Here is a 23645-nt window from a genome sequence, read left to right on the forward strand (position 1 = left end):
CAGGCTGGAGTGCAATGGTGTGATCACAGCTCACTGCAGCCTCGACCTCCTGGGCTGAAGCACTCCTCTCACCTCATCCTCCTGAGTAGCTGGCACTACAGGCATGCATCACCACACCCAGCTAATTTTTTCATTTTTTGTGAAGATGGGGTCTCCTTATTTTGCCCAGGCTGGTCTCAACCTTGTTACTTTTTAGTAGCTATTATCCCTCTGGGTGGACATGTAGATCATTTAAAATCTTATATGCTACAATGTACTTCCTTGTACATGTATCTCTGCACTCATGTGTGACAATATTTGTAAGAGAAATCTTCCAAAGCAGAATTGCTGTGTCACAGGATATGGGCATCTTTAATTTCAGTAAATGTTGCCAGAGAGCCTTCTAGCGACTGCACCAGTGATACTGCTACAAAAAGATGGGAAGGTGCCTTTTTAAAGCTATTTACTGTTAAACTTTTAATCTTGGCTAATCTGATAAATGAAAAAATGAAATCTCATTGCTGTTTTGCTTTTATATAACTTCTTTTTTTTAAGAGACAGAGTCTTGGCCTGTCACCCAGGCTGAAGTGCAGTGTTGCAATCTTGGCTCACTGCAGCCTTGAACCTGAGTAGCTGAGTAGCTAGAACTACCGATGTGCACCACCATGCCTGGCTAATTTTTATTTATTTTGATTTATTTATTTTTGAGACAAAGTCTCGCTCTGTTGCCCAGACTGGAGTGCAGTCTCGGCTCACTGCAGCCTCCGCCTCCCAGGTTCAAGCAATTCTCATGCCTCAGTCTCCCAAGTAGATGGGATTACCGGTGTACCCCACCACACCCGGCTAATTTTTGTAGTTTTTAGTAGAGACGGGGTTTCACCATGATGGCCAGGCTTGTCCCTAACTTCTGATCTCAAGTGATCTGCCCGCCTTGGCTTCCCAAAGTGCTGGGATTACAGGCATGAGCCACTGTGCCTGGCCACAGCTAATTTTTAAATTGTTTTGTGGAGACAGGGTCTCACTATGTTTTCCAGGCTGGTCTCGAACACCTGGGCTCAAGCAATCCTCCTACCTCGGCCTCCCAACTTTTGGGGATTACAGGCATGAACCACCATACCTGGCCTGCTGTTTCATTTCATGACCACCCTCACTAAGTAAGGTTGAGCATCTTTTCATGTATTTCTTTTTCTTTGAACTACGTAATACTGCTCTTTGTCCATGTATATTTTGGGATGTTGGTCATTTTCTTATAGATCTGAGGGCTCTTTTTATACTACAGAATAGCATTTGCTTCTCATATGTGTTGAAAGTACTCTTCACAGTTCCATTACCTTCTGACTCCGGAGGTTTTGTCTCACACATATTTTTAATTTTTCTGGAGTCAGTTTTACTGTTCTTTTCCTTTATGTTTCTAGGTTTCCTATTTTCCTTTGTAACACCTTCTCCATTCCAAGATTATTTTTCATATTGCCTTCATTTTCTTCTATTGCCTTTATAGTTTCGTCTTCGACCTTTCTGGGATTTGTTGTGGGATAAGCCATGAGATAGATATCTGGCTTTATTTTTCTCTAAATACTAACCAGTTGTCCTAATACCACAAAGTGCACAATTTCTCATTTCCTCCATTTATATGAAATCCTACCTTTATCCCACACATATCACCGTCTTCCAGGTCCCTATTTGGATGTCCTGACCTCCTAGAGTGGTTGGAAGAACAAATGAAGTCATATTCATGAAAACACCATAGAGTCATCACAACTCGCTAATGTTGTAAGGTGGCATGTGATGGTTACTTGCACAAGCCCATCAGAAAGGACACCTCAGGAAGCGTCAGCTCCCCCCACCAACACCCCAACACTGGTGGCCATGAGATGACTGTCTTTGGTGATTTAGATCTTGAGAGTAAAGTCAAATTGTGCCCAGCAGGGAGGCAGCATAATGCAGCATGAAATGAACACATGCCGTGTTTGTGTCCCAGCTCTGCCACCCATGGCTGGGACCTCAGTCAAGTCATCAAACCTCCCCAGTGAACAGGTCACGCCTCTTGAAAATGACAGTGTGGGTCAGGACTACCTTTCCTTCAGGTAGTCCTCAGTAATTTAGATAGTACTTTCACAGGATTGATGTGACTTGCCCAAAGCCACAGGGCTATTTAGTGCATGGTAGAGACATGAATCTTCTCTCAAATCAGCAGGTGCTTCCCATCACACCACACCACCCTTTCTCAGTCCTAAGGACTCTGTACCCTTCAAGGCTGAGTCTAGCTGAGGCATCAGCCGTCTAAGGAGGAACTCAAAACTCTGTGGCCTTGGGACTAAAAAGAAGAGTCTGATTTCTTTCGAAATGTCACCCTCCAAAAAAGGAGAAGGTGGAAACTAGGAGGGTCTGGCTTAGTCCCTTTGCAGAGTTTCAAAGCAGCCATTCCTTGGCTATCAAGCAGCTTCTCAAGCAAGAGAGAAGGCTGCTAAGCAAACCCTGCTGGGAGGTCACCGAGGGCTTGGGGGCTGGGGAGTTAGCAGAGGGGTTCAAACTCAGTCTCGTTGTTCCCTAGCAGCACCCGGACTCCCTGAAGTAAAACAGAGGGCTCTGGTGTCTGCTCTTGGTGGTGGTAGGCGGCTGCATCCTCATGGGACACAGAGCCTGGCACATGACTCCCCTCTGCTATTCCCCACTCTGAGAAGCAGTGACACTGCTGACAGCAGCAGACAGACCCTCTGCAGTAGGGAAATCCATCAGGTGACCTTGAGAAAGGACAGGACGCATTGAGAGACATTCTACAAAATAACTGGTCTGTACTCTTCAAAAGTGTCAAAGTCACAAAACACCAAGAATGACAGAAGAACTGTTCCAGACAAAGGAGACCGAAGAGGCACAACGACGGAATGCAAAGCCTGACCCAGGATTTTCTTCTGCTATAAATGACATTATTGGGACAATTGGTGAAATCTGCATAAAATCTGTGGGTTGGATAACAGTATTGAAATGGTGTTCATGTCCTGGTCTTCATAATTGTATTGGTTATGTAAGAGAATGTCCTTGTTTTTAGGAAATACACACCAAAGTATTAATAATGTAATATCTGCAACTTACTCTCAAGAGTTCAAAAAATATATATTTGTCTATCTGTCTGTCTATATCATCTATCTGTCCATTGATCGAGAAGGATAAAGCAAATGCAGTAATAATTTAGGGAATCTGGATAAAGGATATATGGAAATTCTTCTTTTTATTCTAGCAATCTTTTTGTAAATCTGAAATTATGCCTAAATGAAAAGTTTGTGTTTTTTTTGTTTGTTTGTTTGTTTTTAAAAAGGGATGAGACAGAGAGCAAGCAGCACAAGGGCCACAAGTTAGGGTGAGAGGGCAATGGCCCCAGGCACCCGGCAGAGGCAAGAGAGCGGTTTAGGGCCAGCTGGCTGGAGGGGCATGTGGGGCTCCATGGAGATTTCACCCACTCACCTTTTGATGTGTCCATCATCCCTTCAGATTCTCTCCTGCAATGCCAGGGAAGACTCTATCTCTGATGCCTGGTGCTTCCACACAGTCGGTCCTCAAGGGAGGAAACAGCTCTTTTTATGTGATCTTGGGCTAGATGTGACCTTGCTGTGGCTGCCAAGGGGCGGGGTTTGGGAAGGGGATGTTGATTAGAAATAATAAAATCCCGGAACCTTCCATATCAGACCTAGGAAATCAGGAGCCAAGATGAGCTGATGTAAAAGGGACAGACAATGGAGAATGGCACCTCCTTGTCTGTTATATGAGCCTAACAGTGGGTGACCAAAAGCCAGGACCCTATGACCTACACCACATGTGGCCTGACATTCTGGTTACTATCAAGCTCAAGTCTAGGAACCCAGGCTAATCTTTACTGACTTTAAGGCTTTCTTCTTCTTCTCTTTTCTTCAAGTTGAAAAAGTAAGAGATGCTTGTGAGTTTTTTGTTTTACATTTTGAATACATAATGCATCCACATGGTTCAAAATTGAAAAAAATGCCCCCGGCCACCTTGTCGAATCCTACTACCAGTTTCTTTTAGATCTTTCCAGAGATATTGTATGCACTGAGAAGCAAATAATGTACTATTATTATTATTTTGTTATTTAGTTTTTATTTCATAATCATAAACTTAACTCTGCAATCCAGCTAGGCATGGAAGGGAACAAGGAAAACATGGAACCCAAAGGGAACCGCAGCGAGAGCACAAAGATTCTAGGATACTGCCAGCAAATGGGGTGGAGGGTGCTCTCCTGAGCTACAGAAGGAACAGTCTGGTGGTTAAGATAAAACACAAGTCAAACTTATTGGAGCTGTCCACAGTCAGCAATGGTGATCTTCTGGCCGGTCTTGCCATTCCTGGACACAAAGGGCTCCATGGCCTCCACAATATTCGTGCCTTCACCACGCCAAAGACCACAAGCTTGCCATCCAACCACTCAGTCTTGGCAGTGCAGATTAAAAACTGGGAACCATTTGTGTTGGGTCCAGCATTTGCCATGGACTACATGCCAGGACCTGTATGCTTTAGGATGAAGTTCTCATCATCAAATTTCTCCCTGTAGATGGACTTGCCACCAGTGCCATTACAGCGTGTGAAGTCACCACCCTGACACATAAACCCTGGAATAATTCTGTGAAAGTAGGAACTCTTATAACCAAATCCTTTCTTTCCAGTGCTCAGAGCACAAAAGTTTTCTGCTGGCTTTGGAACCATGTCTGCAAACAGCTTGAAGGAGACACGGGTCTAAGAGATTGCCATCGACAGTGATGTTGAAGAACACGGTGGGGTTGACGATGATGGCTGATGTTACAGGGCGCCTGGCGGCAGTGGCATCTGCAAAGCAAATAATGTATTATTTTGTTTTATTTACACAAATGAGAGCATATCACTGCATTGCCCAGGCTGGTCTGGAACGCCTAGGCTCAAGGGATCCGCCCCACCTTCCCCTCCCAAAGTACTGGGATTACAGGTGTGAGCCACCATGCCTGGCAAGACGGAGCTGTTCCTATTGTACATGGAGAGGTGGCCCAGTCTTTTCACAGCTGCACATATTCTGTTTGTGTGGATGGTCCCTAATTTATGTAACTCACCTCTCATCCATAGGCATCTGGGTTGCTTCCAATATTTCCCTATTACAATCAGTGTTGCAAAGAATAAGGTTATACAGAGATCATTTTACCCTTAGATGAGTGTATCTATAGGAAGAATTGAATGCCTTGAAGTGGAAATGTTGGGCCAAAGAGCATAAGCTTTTGTAAGTTTAATGGCTAGCTGCTCTGCTCTCCGCAGGGGCACTTGTATTTTTCAATGATGTTATGTCTACTGAAAGGAGCCAGCCTGGCATAGTAGCAGAAATGCCAGAGGAAGAGAGGAGACTTCTGACATTGAAACCCCAACACCACAGTAACTTGCCGTGTGTCATTAGGAATGTTGTCTTCATTAGCTCCTTACCTGAAAAGTGAGGGGACTGAATAATGATGCCAATGGTCTCTTCCAGACCAAAAGCCCAGGGATGGGCAATTGCCTTTGCTGGCTTTAAGGCAAGCCAGAGAGCAATGACTCTGGTTACTCTGAATAACAATAATGAAGTCAGAAGTTTTTGCTGTTCTGCAGGCAAGCATCTCAGCACCGCATCCCTAAATGTAATAGAACAAACCAAGCCCTGAAGTGCACATGGCATTTACGAAAAGTCTTGGCTGGGCTCTGTCTGCAGAGAAGCCCTAGGCCCTATGATTACAGGCTCAGGAGTGGAAGAAGGATGCTTGCTTTACTCTGTATTTCCTTTTACATCATCAGAATTTAGCACCATGTGCATGAATTACCTATTTAAGAATAAATTCACTACTTAAATGGAAAAAGCCTCTAAATAAAAGTCCTGGCCTAGGGGTGAGAGGGTCCGGGTTTTAGTTGCTTCACCTCTCTGAGCTTCTTTCATCATCTTTGACAAATGAGGGGCTTGTGCAAGATGAGCTTTCTCCAGTGCCTTCCAGGCCAGAGAATCCAGGGTACCAGAGTGAGTATAAAAGTGTCTAAAAGGAATAGACTTTGGGTCAGACAGAACTGGGCCTACATCCTGGGTCCTCTACAGATCCGCTGTGTGACCTTGGGAAGTTACTTCTCTGTGCCTCTGTTTCTTCATCTGGGAGGTGGGAAATAATAACACCCACGCCACAGGTCAAGTGTCTGAAGCAGGATGCTGTGAAGAGGCAAAGGCATTCAAAATTCTCTGCAAGAAATGAGCTACACTGCGGACCTTACAAAGAACCTCTCCATCCCAACAACCTCATTTCACAGATGGAAAAAGTGCAGCTTAGAGAGAGGCAGCCACCTGGGCATCAGGAGAGGATCCCCGTGAGCCTCCCTTCCCTCTTCCTGCAACAGAACTTCCAGGCCTCAGCAGAGTCGGCCCTTATTTAGTTCCTTGTGCATGGGGCATTTTATCTGTCAGCTGATCCCAAAGGATCATCTTTTCTCACGTTTCCTGTCTGGGTCCACAGCTGACACCATGGTCTAGTCACAGGCCACTGGGGCCATCAGCACGCCCCTCCCCCCACCAGCTGCTGAACTGCAGCCACCGTATTGCACTAGCACCTGGTGGCCAACCCCAGGCATATTGGGATCAGAGGCAGCCCACTCAAGACCCTCTGCTCTCTGCTCTCCAAGAGGACCAGGCACAGGCCCCACCATGGGACAGGAGGCTCTGAATGTGCTGTCCCAGAAAAGTTGGCATGGTCTACACTTCACATTAATCCACAGATGATGGAGCTGGGGAGGAGGGAGAAGAGGAAAAGTCAGGCAAGAAGAGCCTGAAAACCACCAGGTAAGGTGGGGAACAGAAGACACGTTTCAAGATGAAGTTCATAGAGGACCTTAGCCAGGAAGGGAATCTTCTCATTTTGTGTCCCTAGCCCATAGCATGGCACAGAGTGCTCAGCAGATGAGGGAATGCATGAATAAATGAACAAGTAAGCAAACAGGACAGGTTGCTCAGGTGGAAGCCTGGGAGCGGCCCCATGCCTGTGCCTGTGGGGCAAGTGCCTTCTGCAGAGTTCAGGGGAGGCTGTGTCCTCTTCTCCCAACGCATGCTGGGAGTCCCTTTTGGAAGGAAAGCCCAATACACATTGGTTTTGGGGATTCAAGCCCAATCCCTGACCCACCTCTGCATCCACCCCCCAATTCTGAGGATGAAAGAACAACTGAGGCCCTGTCAGACTCTAGGCACCACAGCGGCTGTTCATGGTGCTAAGCTTGAAGCTAAATCATAAAGATAGGCATCCTGATGCATCCCCGCCCCCTTTTTTTGTGTGGAGACAGGGAGGAGTTAGTAAATACGCATCCACAGATTTGTGGGAGCAAAATCTTTTCTTCTTGTATCTGAAGTTATAAATTCATCTCTAATCTGTCTCCTATTATATATGTAAACAACTTTATAGGAGAAAAATAAAAGAATCCAATAAACCCTGAAGTCACCTCTTTTTAAGCCACTCCTAGCGCTTGCCATTGTACACAAATGTGTTTACACTACATGGAGCAAACCTGGCACTTCAGGCCATGCCTGGCAGGCTGCCTTGTGGACACTGTCTAGGATCCACCTATTTCAAATGCTCACCCCTGTTCGTGGGCATATGATATTCCACCATTTTTGCCTAACCATTTCTCGACTATCAGGTAACTAACTGCTGCTAGCAGTAATGCAGCTAGGAACCCTGTTGCCTAAATTGTGTATTTTTTCTTTTGAATTTTCCCCCTGATGTAGCATTAGGTCTAACTGCATAGGGGACTGACTTTTAAACTCTGGTGACGGGCTACCCCGTGAGGGACCATGCTGGTGACAGTCAGGACTCACTGCTGCAGGTCTCCGGGCAAGAAGAACTTTGGGGACCCTATTGAAGACCAGCAAGGGAACACGGAAGTAGTACAGACAAGACAGGCTCTCAGCCAGGCTATCTGGGGTCCCATCTCAGCTCAATCTATGACAAGTTGAGTGGATTTGGGGAAAATCTGAGCCCTCCAAGCCCTTGTTTCCCAAAGGAACTGGATGGCTCTGGAATTTGGAGTAATAATTCTCTGGCCAGTCCAGCCCTGGAGCCAATTCCACTGGAACCAACACGGTCTGTCTCACCTCCCACCCTAACCTATCTGATTCACCACATCTCCAGACTCTGGGTTGGGCCCTGCCATTCCTTACCCAGGCCCAAAGAGCCCAGAGCACACATCGGCTAGCAAAGACGATCTTGGGGTTTTCTTGCTAAACAACAGCAGTAAGATTTGTATGTCTAATGATTGTTAAATGTGATCATTCCCATTTATCAGTGAAGTGTTGTCTAAAAACATTTATGAAACCTTACAAAAATTCAAAAAAAAAAAAAACAAACAGTAATGAAATCTTACATCTCCCTCATCAAGTTCAAGAAATAAAACTTTATGGGTTATAACTGAAGCTCTCAGCCCCTTATATATCCTTTCCTAACCCCAACTTCCTTTCCTCCCTCCCCAAAGTAACCACCACTCTGAGTTTGGTATTTAAGTTTCCTTGCATATTTAAAAATACTTACTAAACATGTGGATATCTAAAATAATAGGTAGTATTGTTTTGAAGATTTTAAATTTTTTTGTAAAGTTATCATACTTAACGCACCCTTCTACTTTTTTTCACTCTACATTATGATTTTGAGATTTTTTCCATGTAATTTTTCCATGTAATTCATGCTTGTCACCACTGTATAGTGTTCAATACACTGTATGCTATAACTTCTCTATTCTCCCATTGATATTAGATTGTTTTACATTTTTCTCAGTTATAAACACTGCTGCAACAAGCATGTGTGTTCATGTCTCCTTGTGCACAAGTGAGAGTTTCCAGGACTGGAATTGCTGGCTCAAACAGCAGGCACATCTTCTGTTTTGTCAGATGATAGTAAAATGTTTCCAGAGGGTTATACTAATTTATACTTCCAGCAGTAGCACATGGGAATTCACAGTGCTCCACAACATTAGCCTCGCTTGTTCAACTTTGTACCTTTTGCCAATCTTGTATGAAACGGCATCAATGGCATCTTACTGAGTTCCCCCTAGCTTTATTGAGGTACAATTTATATCCAATAAAATTCACCCACTTTAAGTGTAGAATGTTAGTTTTATACAGTTGTGTAATGACCACTATGATCAAGATGTAGAAAAGAGCCATCATCCTAAAAAGTTCCTTCTTGCCCTGATTCCCAGCCCTAAGCAACCACTGATCTGCCTTCTGTCATGGAAGTTTTGCCTTTTTTTCTTTTTAATTACATATAAATGGAACTATATGGTATATATTCTTTTTGGGTCTGGCTTCTTTCACTTAGCATAATTATTTTATGATTCTCCTTGTGACAGCATGTATCAATACTCTCTTCCTTTTTATTGAAGAGTAGTATTCCATAGATGAATATGGATGGCCATTTGGGTTGTATCAGTCAGCTCATGCCGCCATAACAAATACCACAGACTGCACGACTTAAACAACAGATATTTATTTTCTCACAGTTCTGCAGGCTGGGAAGTCCATGATCAATCTGCTGACAAATTCAGGTTCTGATGAGGGCCCTTTTCCTGGCTTGCCTTCTCTCCTTCTTGCTATGTCCTCAAATGACCTCTCCTCTGTACATGTGCAGACAGAGTCCTTCTTGTAAGGACTCCTGTTCTATCAGATTAGAGTTCCACCCTTATGATCTCAGTTAACTTTATCTTCATAAAGCCCAATCTCCAAACACAGGTATACTGGGGTTTGGGGCTTCAACATCAGTCTTGTGCGGGACATAATTCAGTCTGTAACAGGGCTATTATGGATAATACTGCTATGAACATTCTTTTACAAGTGTTTATGTGGACATACATTTTCATTTCTCTGTGATAAACACCTAGGAGGGGCAAGTATATATTTAACTTTATAAGATACTGTTAAACTGTTTCACAAAATGATTGTACCATGTTGCTCCACAATCAGCAGTTCTAGTTGCCTATATCTTCACCAATACTTGTTAATTTCAGTCATTTAAATTTTAGCCATCCTAGTAAGTGTGCAGTAGTATCTCATTGTGGTTTTAATTTTCATTTCCTTAATGACTAATGATATTGTGTCTATTTTCAAATGCATATCTATTACCTATGTATCTTCTCTTGTGAAGTGCCTGTTAAAACTTTTTGCCCTTGTATTATTGGGTTGTCCTCTTAAATTGCAAGAACTCTTACATATTCTGGATACAAGTCCTTCATCAGATATATGTTTTGCAAGTATTTTCTCCCAGTCTGTGGCATGCCTTTTTCTTTTCCTCTGTAGTTTTAATTTGCATTTTCCTTATTACTAGTGAGGTCGAGCCTTTTCATATGTTATTGGCTGTTCAAGTTTCCTCTTCTATGAATTATCAACCTACATACTTTCTTTTGAGGTATTTTGTCTTTTTCTTAATGATTTATAAAAACTGAGCAGCTTTGAGAAAAGAATTTCTAAGAGTCCCCTCCAACTACCTACCTGAATCTTTCTGTTCCTGCCCTCACCGGGGGTGAGATGTCTGTGCTCCTCGCTAAGGGGCCAAACTGTCCACTTGTGCATCAGATCCTATCTCACCTGCTCTGGCTCAGCACTCAATGCTCTCATCATCCCCTTCTTCTTGAATTTTCAATCTTCCCATGGATATGGGATCAATGCCATTAACATATATAAATATGCTGCTATTTTCCTATCTGAACCAAAAAGAAAACAAAACCAAAGCCCCCTCATGTTCCCATCTTCTCCATCAGCCACTGCCCCAGAGCTCTACTCCTTTTGTAGAAAAACTCCTTGAGTCATCACCACTTGCTGTCTCCAATTCCTCTTCTCACCATTTTCTTTTTCTGTTTTAAAAAAATTGTGGTACAATATACATAAAATTTATCATCTTTATCATTTTTGAGTGTACAATTCAGTGGCATTAAGTACATTCATAATGTTGTGCAACCATCATCATTATCCATCTCAGAACAGTTTCATCGTTTCAAACTGAAACATCGTACCCTTTAAACAATAACTGCCCATCCTCTCCTCCCCTCAGCCTGGGGTAACCATTGTTTTGCTTTCTGTTGCTATGAATTTGCCTATTCTAGGTACCTCGTGTAAGTAGAATTATACATGTCCTTCTGTGTCAAGCTTATTTCACTCAGCAAAATGTTTTCAAAGTTCATCCATATTGTAACATGTGTTGGAATTTCACTCCTTTTTATGGTTGAATATTATTCCATTGTAAGTATATACCATATGTTTATTTATTCATCTGTTGATGGACATTTGGGTCATTTCCATCTTTTGGCTATTGTAAATAATGCTGCTATGAACATTGGTGTACAAGTATCTGTATGAGTCCCTGTTTTCAATTATTTAGGGTATATAAATACCCAGAAGTAGAATTGCTGGGTCATATAATAGTCCTATGTTTAACTTTTATGGAACCATCATACTGTTTTTCACAATGGCTGAACCATTTTACATTCCCACCAGCAATGCACAAGGGTTCCAATTTCTCCACACTCATCAGCATTTGTTATTTTGTTGTTTTTGTTTGTAATTAACGCTATCCTAATGGGTGTGAAGTGGTATCTCATTATGGTTTTGATTTGCATTTCTCTAGTAACTAGTAATATTGAGCATCTTTCATGTGTTTATTGGCCATTTGTATTTCTTCCTTGGAGATCTGTCTATTCACGTCCTTTTCTTGTTTCTAAATTAGGTTTCGGGTTGATGTTGAATTGTAGAAGTTTTTTATATATTCTGGATATTAATCCCTTATCAGATATGTGATTTGCAAATATCTCCCATTCTGTTTGAGTTGTCTGGTCACTCTCTTGATGGTGTCCTTTGATGCACAAAAGTTAATTTTTATAAGGCCCAATTTATTTTCTCTTTTGTTGCTTATGTTTTCAGTATCATAACCAATAAATCATTGTCAAATCTAATTCATGAAGACGTTCTCGTATTTTCTTCTAAGACTTTTATTGTTTTAGCTTTTATGTTTAGGTCTTTTATACATTTTTAGTTAACTTTTGTATATCATGTAAGGTAAGGGTCCAACTTCATTCTTTTGCATATGGACATACAGTTTTCTCATTACCATTTGTCAAAAGGACTGTTTTCTCCCCATTAAATGGTCTTGGCACCCTGTCAAAGGGTTTGTTTCTGGGCTCTCTATATATCCCTTTGCTCTTTATGTATTTCTTTATGCCAGTACCACATTCTAAAAATCCATAGCTTTGTAACAGTTTTGAAGTCAGAAAGTACTGAGTCCTCCAACTTTGTTCTTTTTTCTCAAGATTGTTTTGGCTATTTGGGATCCCTTAAGATTCCATAAGAATTTCAGAATGGGTCTATTTCTGCAAAAAAACATCATTGGGGTTTTGATAGGGATTGCGTTGAATCTGTAGATCGCTTTGGGTAGTACTGACATCTTAACAATATTAAGACTTCCAATCCATAAACACAGAATCTCTATTTATGACACCCTTAATTTCTTGAAGCAAAGTTTTGCGGTTTTCAGTGCACAAGTCTTTCATCTCCTTGGTTAAATTTATTCCTAAGTATTTTGTTCTTTTTGATGTACTGTAAATGGAATTATTTTCTTAATTTCCTTTCCAGATTGTTGCTAATGTATAGAAATGCAATTGGTTTTTGTGTGTTGATTTTGTATCCTGCAACTTTGCTGTATTTATTAACTCCTAGCAGTTTTTTGGAATCTTTAGGGTTTTCTACATATAAGATCATATAATTCTTGAACAGTGATAATTTTTTTTTTTTTTTTTTTTTGAGACAGAGTCTCACTCTGTCGCCCAGGCTGGAGTGCAGTGGCGCAATCTCGGCTCACTGCAAGCTCTGCCTCCCGGGTTCATGCCATTCTCCTGCCTCAGTCTCCCGAGTAGCTGGGACTACAGGTGCCCACCACCACACCCAGCTAATATCTATATATATATATATATATATATATATATATTTTTTTTTTTTTTTTTTTTTTTTTAGTAGAGACGGGGTTTCACTGTGTTAGCCAGGATGGTCTTGATCTCCTGACCTCATGATCTGCCCACCTCGGCCTCCCAAAGTGCTGGGATTACAGATGTGAGCTACCACGCCCGGCTGAACAGTGATAATTTTACTTCTTCCTTTCCAATCTGAATGTCCTTTATTTCTTTTTCTTGCCTAATTGCTCTGGCTAGGACTTCTAGTGTCATCTTGAATAGAAGTGGTGAAAACAGGCATCCTTGTCTTGTTCCTAATCTTGGGGGAAAAGCTTTCAGTCTTTTACCATTGACTATAATGTTAGGTGTGGGTTTTTCATATATGGCCTTTATCATCTTAAGGAAATTTCCTTCTATTCCTAGTTATTGATCATTTTTCTCATGAAAGGAAGTTACATTTTGTCAAATGCTTTTACTGCATTGAGATGATCACTATTCCTTCTTGAATCTAATCCAGTAATGCTCTTGCCCTGTCACTCCTCAAAGTTGCTCTTATCAATGTTATCTCTGCTAATCCAAAAGCCATTTCTCAATCTTCAATTTACTTGACTCTTAGGCAGCATTAGCCTGGGTGATCACTGCCTTTTTCTGAAGATGATTCCAGGACACCACACTTGCAAATGACCTCACTGGCTATTTTCTCTTACCTACCTTGCTGGTTCTTTCACATCTCCCAGACTTCTAAACATTGGAGTGCCCAGTTCAGTCCTTGGACCTCTTCTCTCTAGAAGATGTCATCTAGTCTCATGGCTTCAAATACCATCTCCATGCTGATGACTCCCAGACATCTCCTTGAGCTTTTGAGACCTATGTCTTACTGTTTACTGCCTACCCAACACTTTCACCTGGATATATTATTACAACGATCATAATTAACAGGTTCAAAACTGAGCTCTTGATATTCCTGCTCAATCAGGCTCCTCTTCCAGTCTTCTTCATTCCATTATTGACATCTTCATTCTTCAAGTTGCTCAGGCCAAAACTATGGATTCATTATTGACCTCTCTTTCTCTCCCAGCCACATCCAAGCCATCAGCAAATCCTGTTGATTGCCTTCAAAATGCATTATTTAGTCCATTACTTCTTGTCACCTTCACTGCTACCAAAGTCTCCCTCTCTTCTCATTTGGATGGCTGCAGTGGCCCCTTAAAAGGTCTTCCTGGACAGGTGCGGTGGCTCATGCCTGTAATCCCAGCACTTTGGGAGGCCGAGGCGGGTGGATCACGAGGTCAGGAGATGGAGACCATTCTGGCTAACACAGTGAAACCCCATCTCTACTAAAAATACAAAAAATTAGCTGGGCATGGTGACAGGCGCCTGTAGTCCCAGCTAGTCGGGAGGCTGAGGCAGGAGAATGGAGTGAAGCCAGGAGGTGGAGCTTGCAGTGAGCTGAGATAGCACCACTGCACTCCAGCCTGGGCGAAAGAGCGAGACTCCGTCTCAAAAAAAAAAAAAAAAAAAAAGGTTTTCCTGCTTCTGCTCTAGCCTTCCACAGTGTGTTCTCAATACAAGAGTGATCCCTTTAGAGTATGAGTCAGATTAGTTCTCTTCTGCACCCCCAGAGTAAAAGTCGAAGTCCTTTCAATGGTCTGCAACAGGCCCTGCATTATCTGGCCCCTGTCACATTCTGATCTGGCAATGGATTTTTTGATATGCATCAAATGAAAAAACAAACAAACATAAAGGAAAAATAGACAAATTTGAATTTCATCAAAATAAAAAACTTGTGTGCTTCAAGAGACATCACTGAGAAAATAAAAAGACAACCCACAGAATGGGAGAAAATATTTGCAAATCATATACCTGAAAAGGGACTTTTATCCAGAATACCAAAAGAACCTTTATAACTCATTAACAAAAATATAACCTACTTTTAAAATGGGTAAATGCTTTAAATAGAATTTCTCCAAAGAAATTCTATTTAAGAATATACAAATGACCAACAAGCACAGAAAAGATGCTTGACACCATTAGTCATTATGGAAATGGAAATCAAAACCATGAGATACCACTAGACTGGCAAGAATAAAAAAGATGGACAATAACAGTGTTGGCAAGGATGTGAAGAAACTGAAACACTCATATTCTGATGGTTAGAATGTAAAATGGTGCAACTGCCCTGGAAACAGTCTGGTAGTTCCTCAAAAAATTAAATATAGTTATCATATTGTATCATAGTTATATCAGCAATTCCATTCCTAGGTATATACCCAATAGAATTGAAAACATGTTCACACAAAAATGTGTACAGAATTGTTCAAAGCAGCATTATTCTAATAGCCAGAAAAGGGAAACAATCCAAATGTCTATCAAACGATGAATGGATAAACATAATGTGGTAGATCCACACAATGGAGTATTATTCAGTCATAAAAAGGAATGAATAACTGATTCATGCTACAACATGAATCAGCCTTGAAAACACTATGCTAAGTGAAAAAAGACCCAAAAGGCCATATATTGATGTTGTATAATCCATTTACATGAAATGTCCAGAACAGGCAAATCTATAGACAGAAAGTGGATCCTTGATTGCCATGGGCCTGGGGGAGGATGGAATACAAAACGACTGCTAATGGGTATGAGAATTTCTTTTGGAGTGATAAAAATGTTCTGGAATTAGCTAGCAGTAATGGTCGAAAACTTTGTGAATCTACTAAAATACTACTGAATGGCACACTTTTAAAAAGAGTAAGTTAAAAAATAAAATTAAACAAAAGGAATGACCTATCAGGCCTTTGAACCTGGATGTCAAATTGCCAGCTCCAAGCAAACAAAGTTCAATCCATCATCCAAGATGCACATCAAAAAGACAAATATTGATATAGTATTGATATAGTTTATTCTTATCAAGAGAATAAACCTCTGAAATGAGGAAAATAAATATAGTGAACGTTTCCTCAACTTTTTAGATGACTATAGAGTTGTATCTTCCTGCTTTTTGAAGAATGACTGATCTTCCTTTTAGAAAAACATCTTACATCTTGTACAAATATACATTTTCTACAAATACATCTTGTACATCTTGTACAAATACAGGCATATTTGTTGAATTGAGTGATAGGGTTCCACGTCAACACCAACCACCTCTATGCATTAAGCAAGTGTCTGGATGGGAGGCCAGGTCCTCTCAGGACAATGCTTGCTCCAAGATGGACTTCTTTCTGCCCTTTTCACTAACTGCCCAGGGAGGCCGACCCACCTGCTGTCAGCAGCCTTCGGGTCTGGCCTTGGCTGGGTGTCTGACCCACATGGTGAACACACCCTGGAAAGCCTTGAATATCCTTCAGCTTCTTCACTGGTAGAATGGTGGGATCAGACTAGATCAGGGAGATCAACACTAGGGCCCCTAAGAAAAGGTAGGTGGCTGGTGACCAAAGGGTTCTGAGGTTTGGGCATGCTGAGTCACAGTATGGAACAGGCCCCTTACTGCACAGGGCCTCTTTGGGTTTTCAGGTGTTGGTGTGGGAAGCAGGACAGATGTAGGGACTGAGCTGAGCCCAGTCAGATCGGACTGACATTGTGGTTCTGGCACTCCTCAGCTGTGTGATGTCGGGCAAATTATTCCACTTCCCCAAGCCTTAGTTTCCTCACCTCTAATACAGGAACAAGAGTAATTCCCTCACGGGTTGGCTGGGAGGCAATGTGTCAAAGTGGAGGTAAATGATTAACATTCTGTGAATTATAGCTTTGCCCTGGCCCCCATGGGAGCTCAAGGGTTTTGAAGAGCAGGAGTTTGCCAGCGACAAGTGAAGGTAAAGGGAACCCAAGGCAAGGGAAAGAGCAAGTACAAAACATGCTGGCAGGACTGGACATGGTGGATTTGAGAATGGCTGACCTGCAGATTTCTGGGGGGACTCAGGATGGTGGGGATAGCATGAGGGAGATGGGTACTAAGGAGTCACTGAGGAAGAGAACTCTTGTTGGGAGTGGTGGGCTAGGGCCAGATCCCCATCAGAAGGAGCCGTGGAATGGTTTTAGTAAGCTCATTTTGTCAACTGTGCTGACCACAGTAAGGGAGGAGAGCAATGAAGGTGCTACATGGGCGAGGAGGAGGGTCTGGACAAGACCCTTTGCTCTCCTAGCCTCCTGGCTACCAGGTCCCTCTCAACTGCAGGAAATGTATGAAGAAGACTTGGGGCCAGAGATCAGACTCAGGAGAGCTGAGAGGGCCCTCGGACACCCCAGGGGAGAAGTGAGGCAGGTAAGTGCCGGGCTTGAAGCTCTGCGCTGGGAAAGCGTGCAGGCAGCACACAGCCCACTTTGAACTAGGAATTACATTCACATGGTCTAAGATACAAAAAGAACAAGGGGGCCAGGTGCAGTGGCTCACGCCTGTAATCCCAGCACTTTGGGAGGCTGAGGCAGGCAGATCACGAGGTCAGGAGATCGAGACCATCCTGGATAACATGGTGAAACCCCATCTCTACTAAAGTACAAAAAATTAGCTGGGCGTGGTGGCGGGTGCCTGTAGTCCCAGCTACTCGGGAAGCTGAGGCAGGAGAATGGCATGAACCCAGGAGGCAGAGCTTGCCGTAAGCCGAGATTGCGCCACTGCACTCCAGCCTGGGTAACAGCGAGACTGTCTCAAAAAAACAAAACAAAACAAAACAAAACAAAAAAACAAGGGGGATCTAAGAAAAGCAAATGACAGAAGAGCCCTAAAGGTAAACGCTGGAGGAACAGAGTGGCAGGGAACAGAGGGACCTCTGAACCACTTTCTTTCCCAAGTAAAACAAGGTCTCCAAAGGGAGGTCAAACTTTTCTCCTTGAGAGCACCAGGAGAATGAACAGACCCTGTGCAGTCAAAGAGCCTTAGCCTGTGTGACCTCAGGAAGTAACCACAAGATCAAGCTCTAGCAGGTGTAGAGCAACCGAGGCCACAAGGCTTCTGTACCTGCCTCGCTCTCCTGCCTCCTCCACATCGGGATTTCAGCTCACTCTGGCTGCCTCTTACTCCAAAGGGAAGGAAAGAATTAAGATACCGTACCTGGTAGTTTTAACTTACAAAAAAAGTATTTATTAATCCAGTTTTCCTCTTCTTGCCATAATACATACGCATGACACAGATGGCCCGATACATCAGCATGGAACTGTCAGAAAGCCCCACCAGTCACTGCTTCTAGAGTTACATGACTGGCTTTTGTTTGGCAACAGGACAATAATTACAGCGTGGTTTCAAGTACCATACACAAAGCAGACCAACCCCAGGATCTCCAGCATCTGCAAAGGCTCACTGGGGTGGGCCTGGGAGCAAGAATCCAAAGCACTGTACAGATGATCAAAACACTTCCGGTAGAACACTGCTGCGGCTGCACCTCTCCTTACAGAGCCAGAGCCTGCTCCGTCAGACGCTTGCTTCCCCTGGCTGATGGTCAGAAGGCTGCACAACTGGATCGCCCTAGGACACAGTACCACATGACATCCCAAGGCTGGGCCACCATCGTGAGCTTTCCAGCTGGTCCGTCCAGCCAAGTGGTGCTACTGCTGCTTGTGTGGAAGGGGCTTCCAGGTGGGTGGGAGCTTCCTGTGGATTAGGGTGAGTCCGCAGAGAATAAGGAACACTCCTCCCCACCACAAGACCTCCTGGCACTCTCCATACAGCACATAGCCCAGGAAGGCCTGCGAGACAAAGACAGCTGTGAGGGACTCAACTTCAGCAGGTGGGCACAACCTCACTCTCCTGGGACTGACTTTCTTCTAAGGGTGCCAGGAGGAAAGGTCTGGAGCCAGAAGCCTTGGGCTTGAAACCTAGCTGTCACCTTCATCAAGTCACTCTATTCAATCTCCCCTGCATGAGTGGAGAGGCTACCTCCCTCACTGCACTGGACCTCAGCAAAGTACACAAGAAAGACCCAGCAGAGGCCAGCAGGTAGACACCGGTGGTACATGGTATTTGTTTCTCTCTCAATTCAAGATTGACTAGGCTCAGCTCCATCTTGTCAACCTCACACTACACAGGGCAGAAAAGTCTCTGGGAATCCCAACCCTCTAAATCTCATGGAGCCTTGAGTGCACAGAACCCTAGGAAACAGCTAGGATGCACAGTGACTTCAGAATGAGGGCTCCACCCTGGAGGCACAGCAAGCAAGTAGGCTTTTTACTGTCAGGCTTCACTCATATCTAACTTAAGAATTCTTCCATGATTAGAATTACATTTGCTCCATGAATAGAGCACTCATCCAGGGGTCAAGCCATAGCCCAACCTCTGCTTCAGTTCCTGTCCTTTCTCCTGTCTGGGAAAGGAGGGGTTACCCAAAGACAACTCACCCAGAACCCAGATTTAGGACAAGAGCACCACGCCCTCAGGCTACTCACCGAGCTGAGGATATTTGAAAAAGTCACTGTGACAGATGCAATGGCTGAAGACATGGAGAAACTGAGGCCCCGGCTAAAGAAGGTCCACATCAGAGAATTGGTGCTCGCCATCACAATAATGCCTAAGACGCATAAACCCATGCTTACCTGCAGGAGAAAGTGTCACTGCAGCCACGTCCACCCTGGGCAGCAACCTGCAGACCCCCTCAAAGCACACCCAGGGCTGTGGCTGCTGGCACCCAGGCTCCTACTGAGCTCCCACTACAGCTCAGAGGGCCTCAGAGCTTTCCTGCACAGAGCTTCACTTAACCCTCAGTAGGCAGCAGACCCATCTTACAAATAAAGCAAATTCAGAGAAGATACTCATTTGGCCACCTTGCTGGCCATATGATCTTGGGAAGAAGCAAAATGCTAATCCAAAGCCAGTATTTTCTACTAAACACCGGCCCCTTATTGGTCCCACAATGACCAGTGCTTGAAGAACAGTCCTAGAGGGCCAAGTAGTTCTTACTCCGTAGGTAGTATGAGTTAAGTCAGGGGTGGAGTTCTTACTTCTTGAGATCAGGGAAAGCATGAATTAGCAATGTCTGCTCTGTATTCCCACACCCAAATCCTATACAAGTTATAGCCCACCAAGGCTGACCCCCTCGGGGCATTCTTGAGCTTTTACTATGTGTTAGGTCCTGGGCTGTGTTTAAGCATTCTCATTTATTCCTTAACTTCATTTTACAGATAAAGAGCCAGGGGCATTAAGTAACCTTCCTAAAGTGCTACAGCGGTGAGAGCCACCTGGCTTCACAACCAGGCAGTGTACCTCCATGCTCAACTAGGACACAGCCTTGCCTGGGGGAAACACTACCTCAGACTATTTAGTGATCCCAGACATCCCCTGGAGAACTTGCAGATATTTTCTTTCTTTTTTTTAAAGGAGAAAGTCTCAAGAGAAGAGAAGATCTTTAGAAGCCTCCTACACAAAGGATATGCAGCCCCCCTTGCTTGGTGGTGAGTTAGAAACCTGCCTGGAGACAAGGTGGGGGAGGGGGGCGGAATCTAAATATCATACTTATTACTTGTAATGGTTTCTCAGCAGCTGAACACATAGTGTCTTGAGAAAAAGATGCTTTCTTATAACTTACTCCAGGGTGTTCAATCTTTTGGCTTCCCTGGGACACAATGGAAGAAGTGTCTTGGGTCACACATATAATACACTAACACTAATGATATATGATGAGCTAAAAAAAAATAAATAAATTGCAAAAAAATTCATGTTTTAAGTTTACAAATTTGTGTTGGGCCGCGAGTTGAACAACCTTGTCTTACACAAAGCAGCATATGAGCCAGTGGCAACCTGCTTACATAAAGGGTTATGAAGGTCTGGCTCCTGACAACAAGCTTCACGGCCCATACAAAGTTATTCATTTTACTTTCGACCACTTACCCCATGAACTACACCCAATGGGATACTAACCTCAAGCATGGCAGCTCCTACTGGATTAGCCCTAAATAGACTTAACCCTAAATCCGTGACCACTGTCCAGGTCAGAGGCTAACCCTGGGCTGTAGATGCAATGAAACCCCTCTAGCAAGCAGAGGCTGGTCTACGACGTGCGACAGGAGAGGCAGAGACACACTTTAGCAGACGCCAGGAGGCAAGTTTAGGAGTTCTCAGCGTCAGGAAAACAACCAGAACGTCTCTGTCAGTATCCCCTTATGCCTACAGTATCCCAAACTCCCAGTTTTCCTGGTAGTGGGGCAGACTGGTCATCTGGTCACAACACCCGTTAATTACGGAGTAAAGGGATGGGCAGCAGGCTTCTCACCTTAAGAGTCACGTGGAGAGAAATGCTCAGGCACAAGGGACTTAAAATGAGAGGTAGAGGGTGGATGTAGGAGGTGTAGTTCTTCCCCGAGAGCGAACTAGCCCAACCGGAGAAAAGGTTTTAGGTCCCTGGTAAGGGAGGAGGCCTCAGTCCCCGACGCTTCTTACCGCCTACACTGGACGAGGGTTTGGCCTGATTAGAGGCGGAACACTCTCTCCCACCCCAGCTGACCGCAGCGCCGCGCGCGGCCCGGGGTCCCGGCCGGACAGACCGGTGAGGGTGCGGCGGCGCCCTGCGCCCACCCCCGCCCCACCCCGGGAGCCCCGCGGGCCCCGCAGCGCCCCTCCTCCGCCCAGCGCCGCCCCACCCGCCCGCCCGCAGCAGCAACAGCAGCGCCCCGGGCTCGACCTCGCTGCCGAAGGCCAGCTTGGCGGAGGCGGCGGCCAGGGCCCCGAATGAGCCGGCGCACAAGCAGTTGAATACGCCCCAAAAGCGGCGCCGCATCGCACCCGCCTGGAGGTGCGGAGGGAATTCCGCGGGGGTGTCAGGGTAGGCGGTCGCTGACACGGCGCCGCCCGGAGGCCCCGGCCTCTCAGCCATGTTGCCTGCTGCCACCGTGCCTGGCGCCCGCCGCCCGCAGGACCGAGCGCGCGCCGCGATTGGATGGCAGCCTCACGTGACGCGGCGCTCCCGTGACGCGACGCTCCCGCAGGACCCTTGGGAATCGCTCCCCGGCGCCTCGGAGGGGGCTGGCCAGGTGGCAGAGACCCTGGGCTGTGGCGGCCTCCGGCCTAACCTGTAGTAGGTTTGTGCTCTGGGGAGGACGTCGGGACCCGAGGCCTGAGACCGAGCCGGGTACTGTGGACGCTGTGGTAGAAGGTAAACTTCTCGCGGCTTAGTCGTCTCCATCCCGGCCACCCGGCTCCCGGTGAAACTTATTAAAGATGCCCAACGGGCCCCGCGCCGGCCCACCGAGTCCATCCACGTCGACCAGGCCTCCTCCGCTCCACCCTCCAGCCTGAGGACCGCCGGACCAAGAGATGCCTCGGCAGAGGGCGCTGGGGACCTCCAGACCCAGAAAGACGCCAGAGCCCCATATAGGGACAAGCGCATCACAGAAAACCGAAAGAATGAGGATCTGCGATGAGAGGAAGATAATCATCCATAATCAAGCCACGTAGAATCAACATGATTTCTCATTTCCTGTTGCACTTACGTATGTTTAAAATGTTTCCGGCTGGGCGTGTTGGCTCATGTCTAATCCCAGCACTTTGGGAGGCCGAGGCGGGTGGATCATCTGAGGTCGGGAGTTCGAGACCAGCCTGACCAACATAGAGAAACCCTGTCTCTACTAAAAATACAAAATTAGCTGGGCGTGGTGGTGCATGCTTGTAATCCCAGCTACTCTCGAGGCTGAGGCAGGAGAAGCGCTTGAACCCGGGAGGTGGAGGTTGTGGTCAGCTGAGATCATGCCACTGCACTCCAGCCTGGGCAACAAGAGTGAACTCCGTCTCAAAAAATAAAAATAAAAATAAAATGTTCCCATTTAAAAAGTACATGTCCTTGAAAATAAAGTTTTGAAATGTATAAAGTGCTATTTCCACTCTCCAGGAAAATCAGTGTTAATAGAGCATTTTTCTATATGTCTGTTTAGTTATATATAGTTAAAATGTTTAAAAAATTATAGAATATGTATATGCATTTTTTAAACAAAAATGATTTCACAGTTGAACATACTGTTTAGCAGCATTCTTTTTATATCTTCTGTTTAGCAAGTTTTTATGGAAGTCCTTCCACACCATGCTGCTTCTCTCTCAGGGTGGTTTTGTGGCTCAAATAAAAGCACGGATAAGGCCGGGCACGGTGGCTTACGCCTGTAATCCCAGCACTTTGGGAGGCCAAAGGTGGGTGGATTATGAGGTCAGGAGTTCAAGACCAGATTGGTCAAGATGGTGAAACTCCATCTCTACTAAAAATACAAAAAAAATTAGCTGGGTGTGGTGTCAGGTACCTGTATTCCCAGCTACTCGGGAAGCTGAGGCAGAGAATTGTTTGAACCCAGGAGGCAGAGGTTGCAGTGAGTCGAAATTGCACCACTGCCCTCCAGCCTGGGTGACAGAGTAAGACTGTCTCAAAAAAAAGCACGGATAATTTCAGTAACGCCGATATGGTACAAACTGTCCCATTTTGCAGATGAGGAAATTGAGGCTCAGAGGTCTCACTGCACCACTCCATTGAGTAAAGAGCTGCTCAAAGATGATACCCTCTGAAAGCTCTTATCAGGAAATCAAGAGGTGTTGCATTGATCAACTCTGCATGCTTTAAAGAATGTAAAGCAAATTTTCTTAGAACAAATGATGCCTCTACTAGCACTAAAGGTTAAGCATCTCAGAGCCACCTCCTCTGTAAAGCCATCTGCTACTCCCCTACCTTTGTACCAGTCCTGTGGTTGTTCCTCTGGTTGTCTGTTTCTCTGCTAGCCTGCAAGCTCCTTGAGGGCAGGGACTACATCATTGT

General features: G+C 44.7%; 2 protein-coding genes and 1 pseudogene across 3 annotated transcripts in view; all 3 read right to left on the reverse strand.

Moving 5' to 3' along the window:
• TGM4 (transglutaminase 4) overlaps positions 1-3457 on the reverse strand; it is a 39731-nt gene extending 36274 nt beyond the window's left edge. The window contains 1 exon segment of the mRNA NM_001135120.1: positions 3439-3457. Coding sequence (NP_001128592.1) covers positions 3439-3457 — 19 coding nt within the window.
• A 619-nt stretch (positions 3458-4076) lies between these two features.
• On the reverse strand, positions 4077-22930 carry LOC112132657 (peptidyl-prolyl cis-trans isomerase A-like; annotated as a pseudogene).
• Positions 17985-21787, reverse strand: TMEM42 (transmembrane protein 42). 2 transcript variants are annotated; one of them, XM_009239110.4, is made up of 3 exons: positions 21537-21787; positions 19309-19455; positions 17985-18517 (listed from the first exon to the last, which is right to left on the reverse strand). In XM_009239110.4, exons 1-3 carry the CDS (start codon positions 21726-21728, stop codon positions 18392-18394), a joined length of 465 nt encoding a protein of 154 aa, XP_009237385.1. In that variant the 5' UTR covers positions 21729-21787; the 3' UTR covers positions 17985-18391.
• Positions 22931-23645: the final 715 nt, after the last annotated feature.

Source organism: Pongo abelii, chromosome 2 (genome assembly GCF_028885655.2).
Source record: "Pongo abelii isolate AG06213 chromosome 2, NHGRI_mPonAbe1-v2.0_pri, whole genome shotgun sequence".
NCBI classification, from domain to species: Eukaryota; Metazoa; Chordata; class Mammalia; order Primates; family Hominidae; genus Pongo; species Pongo abelii.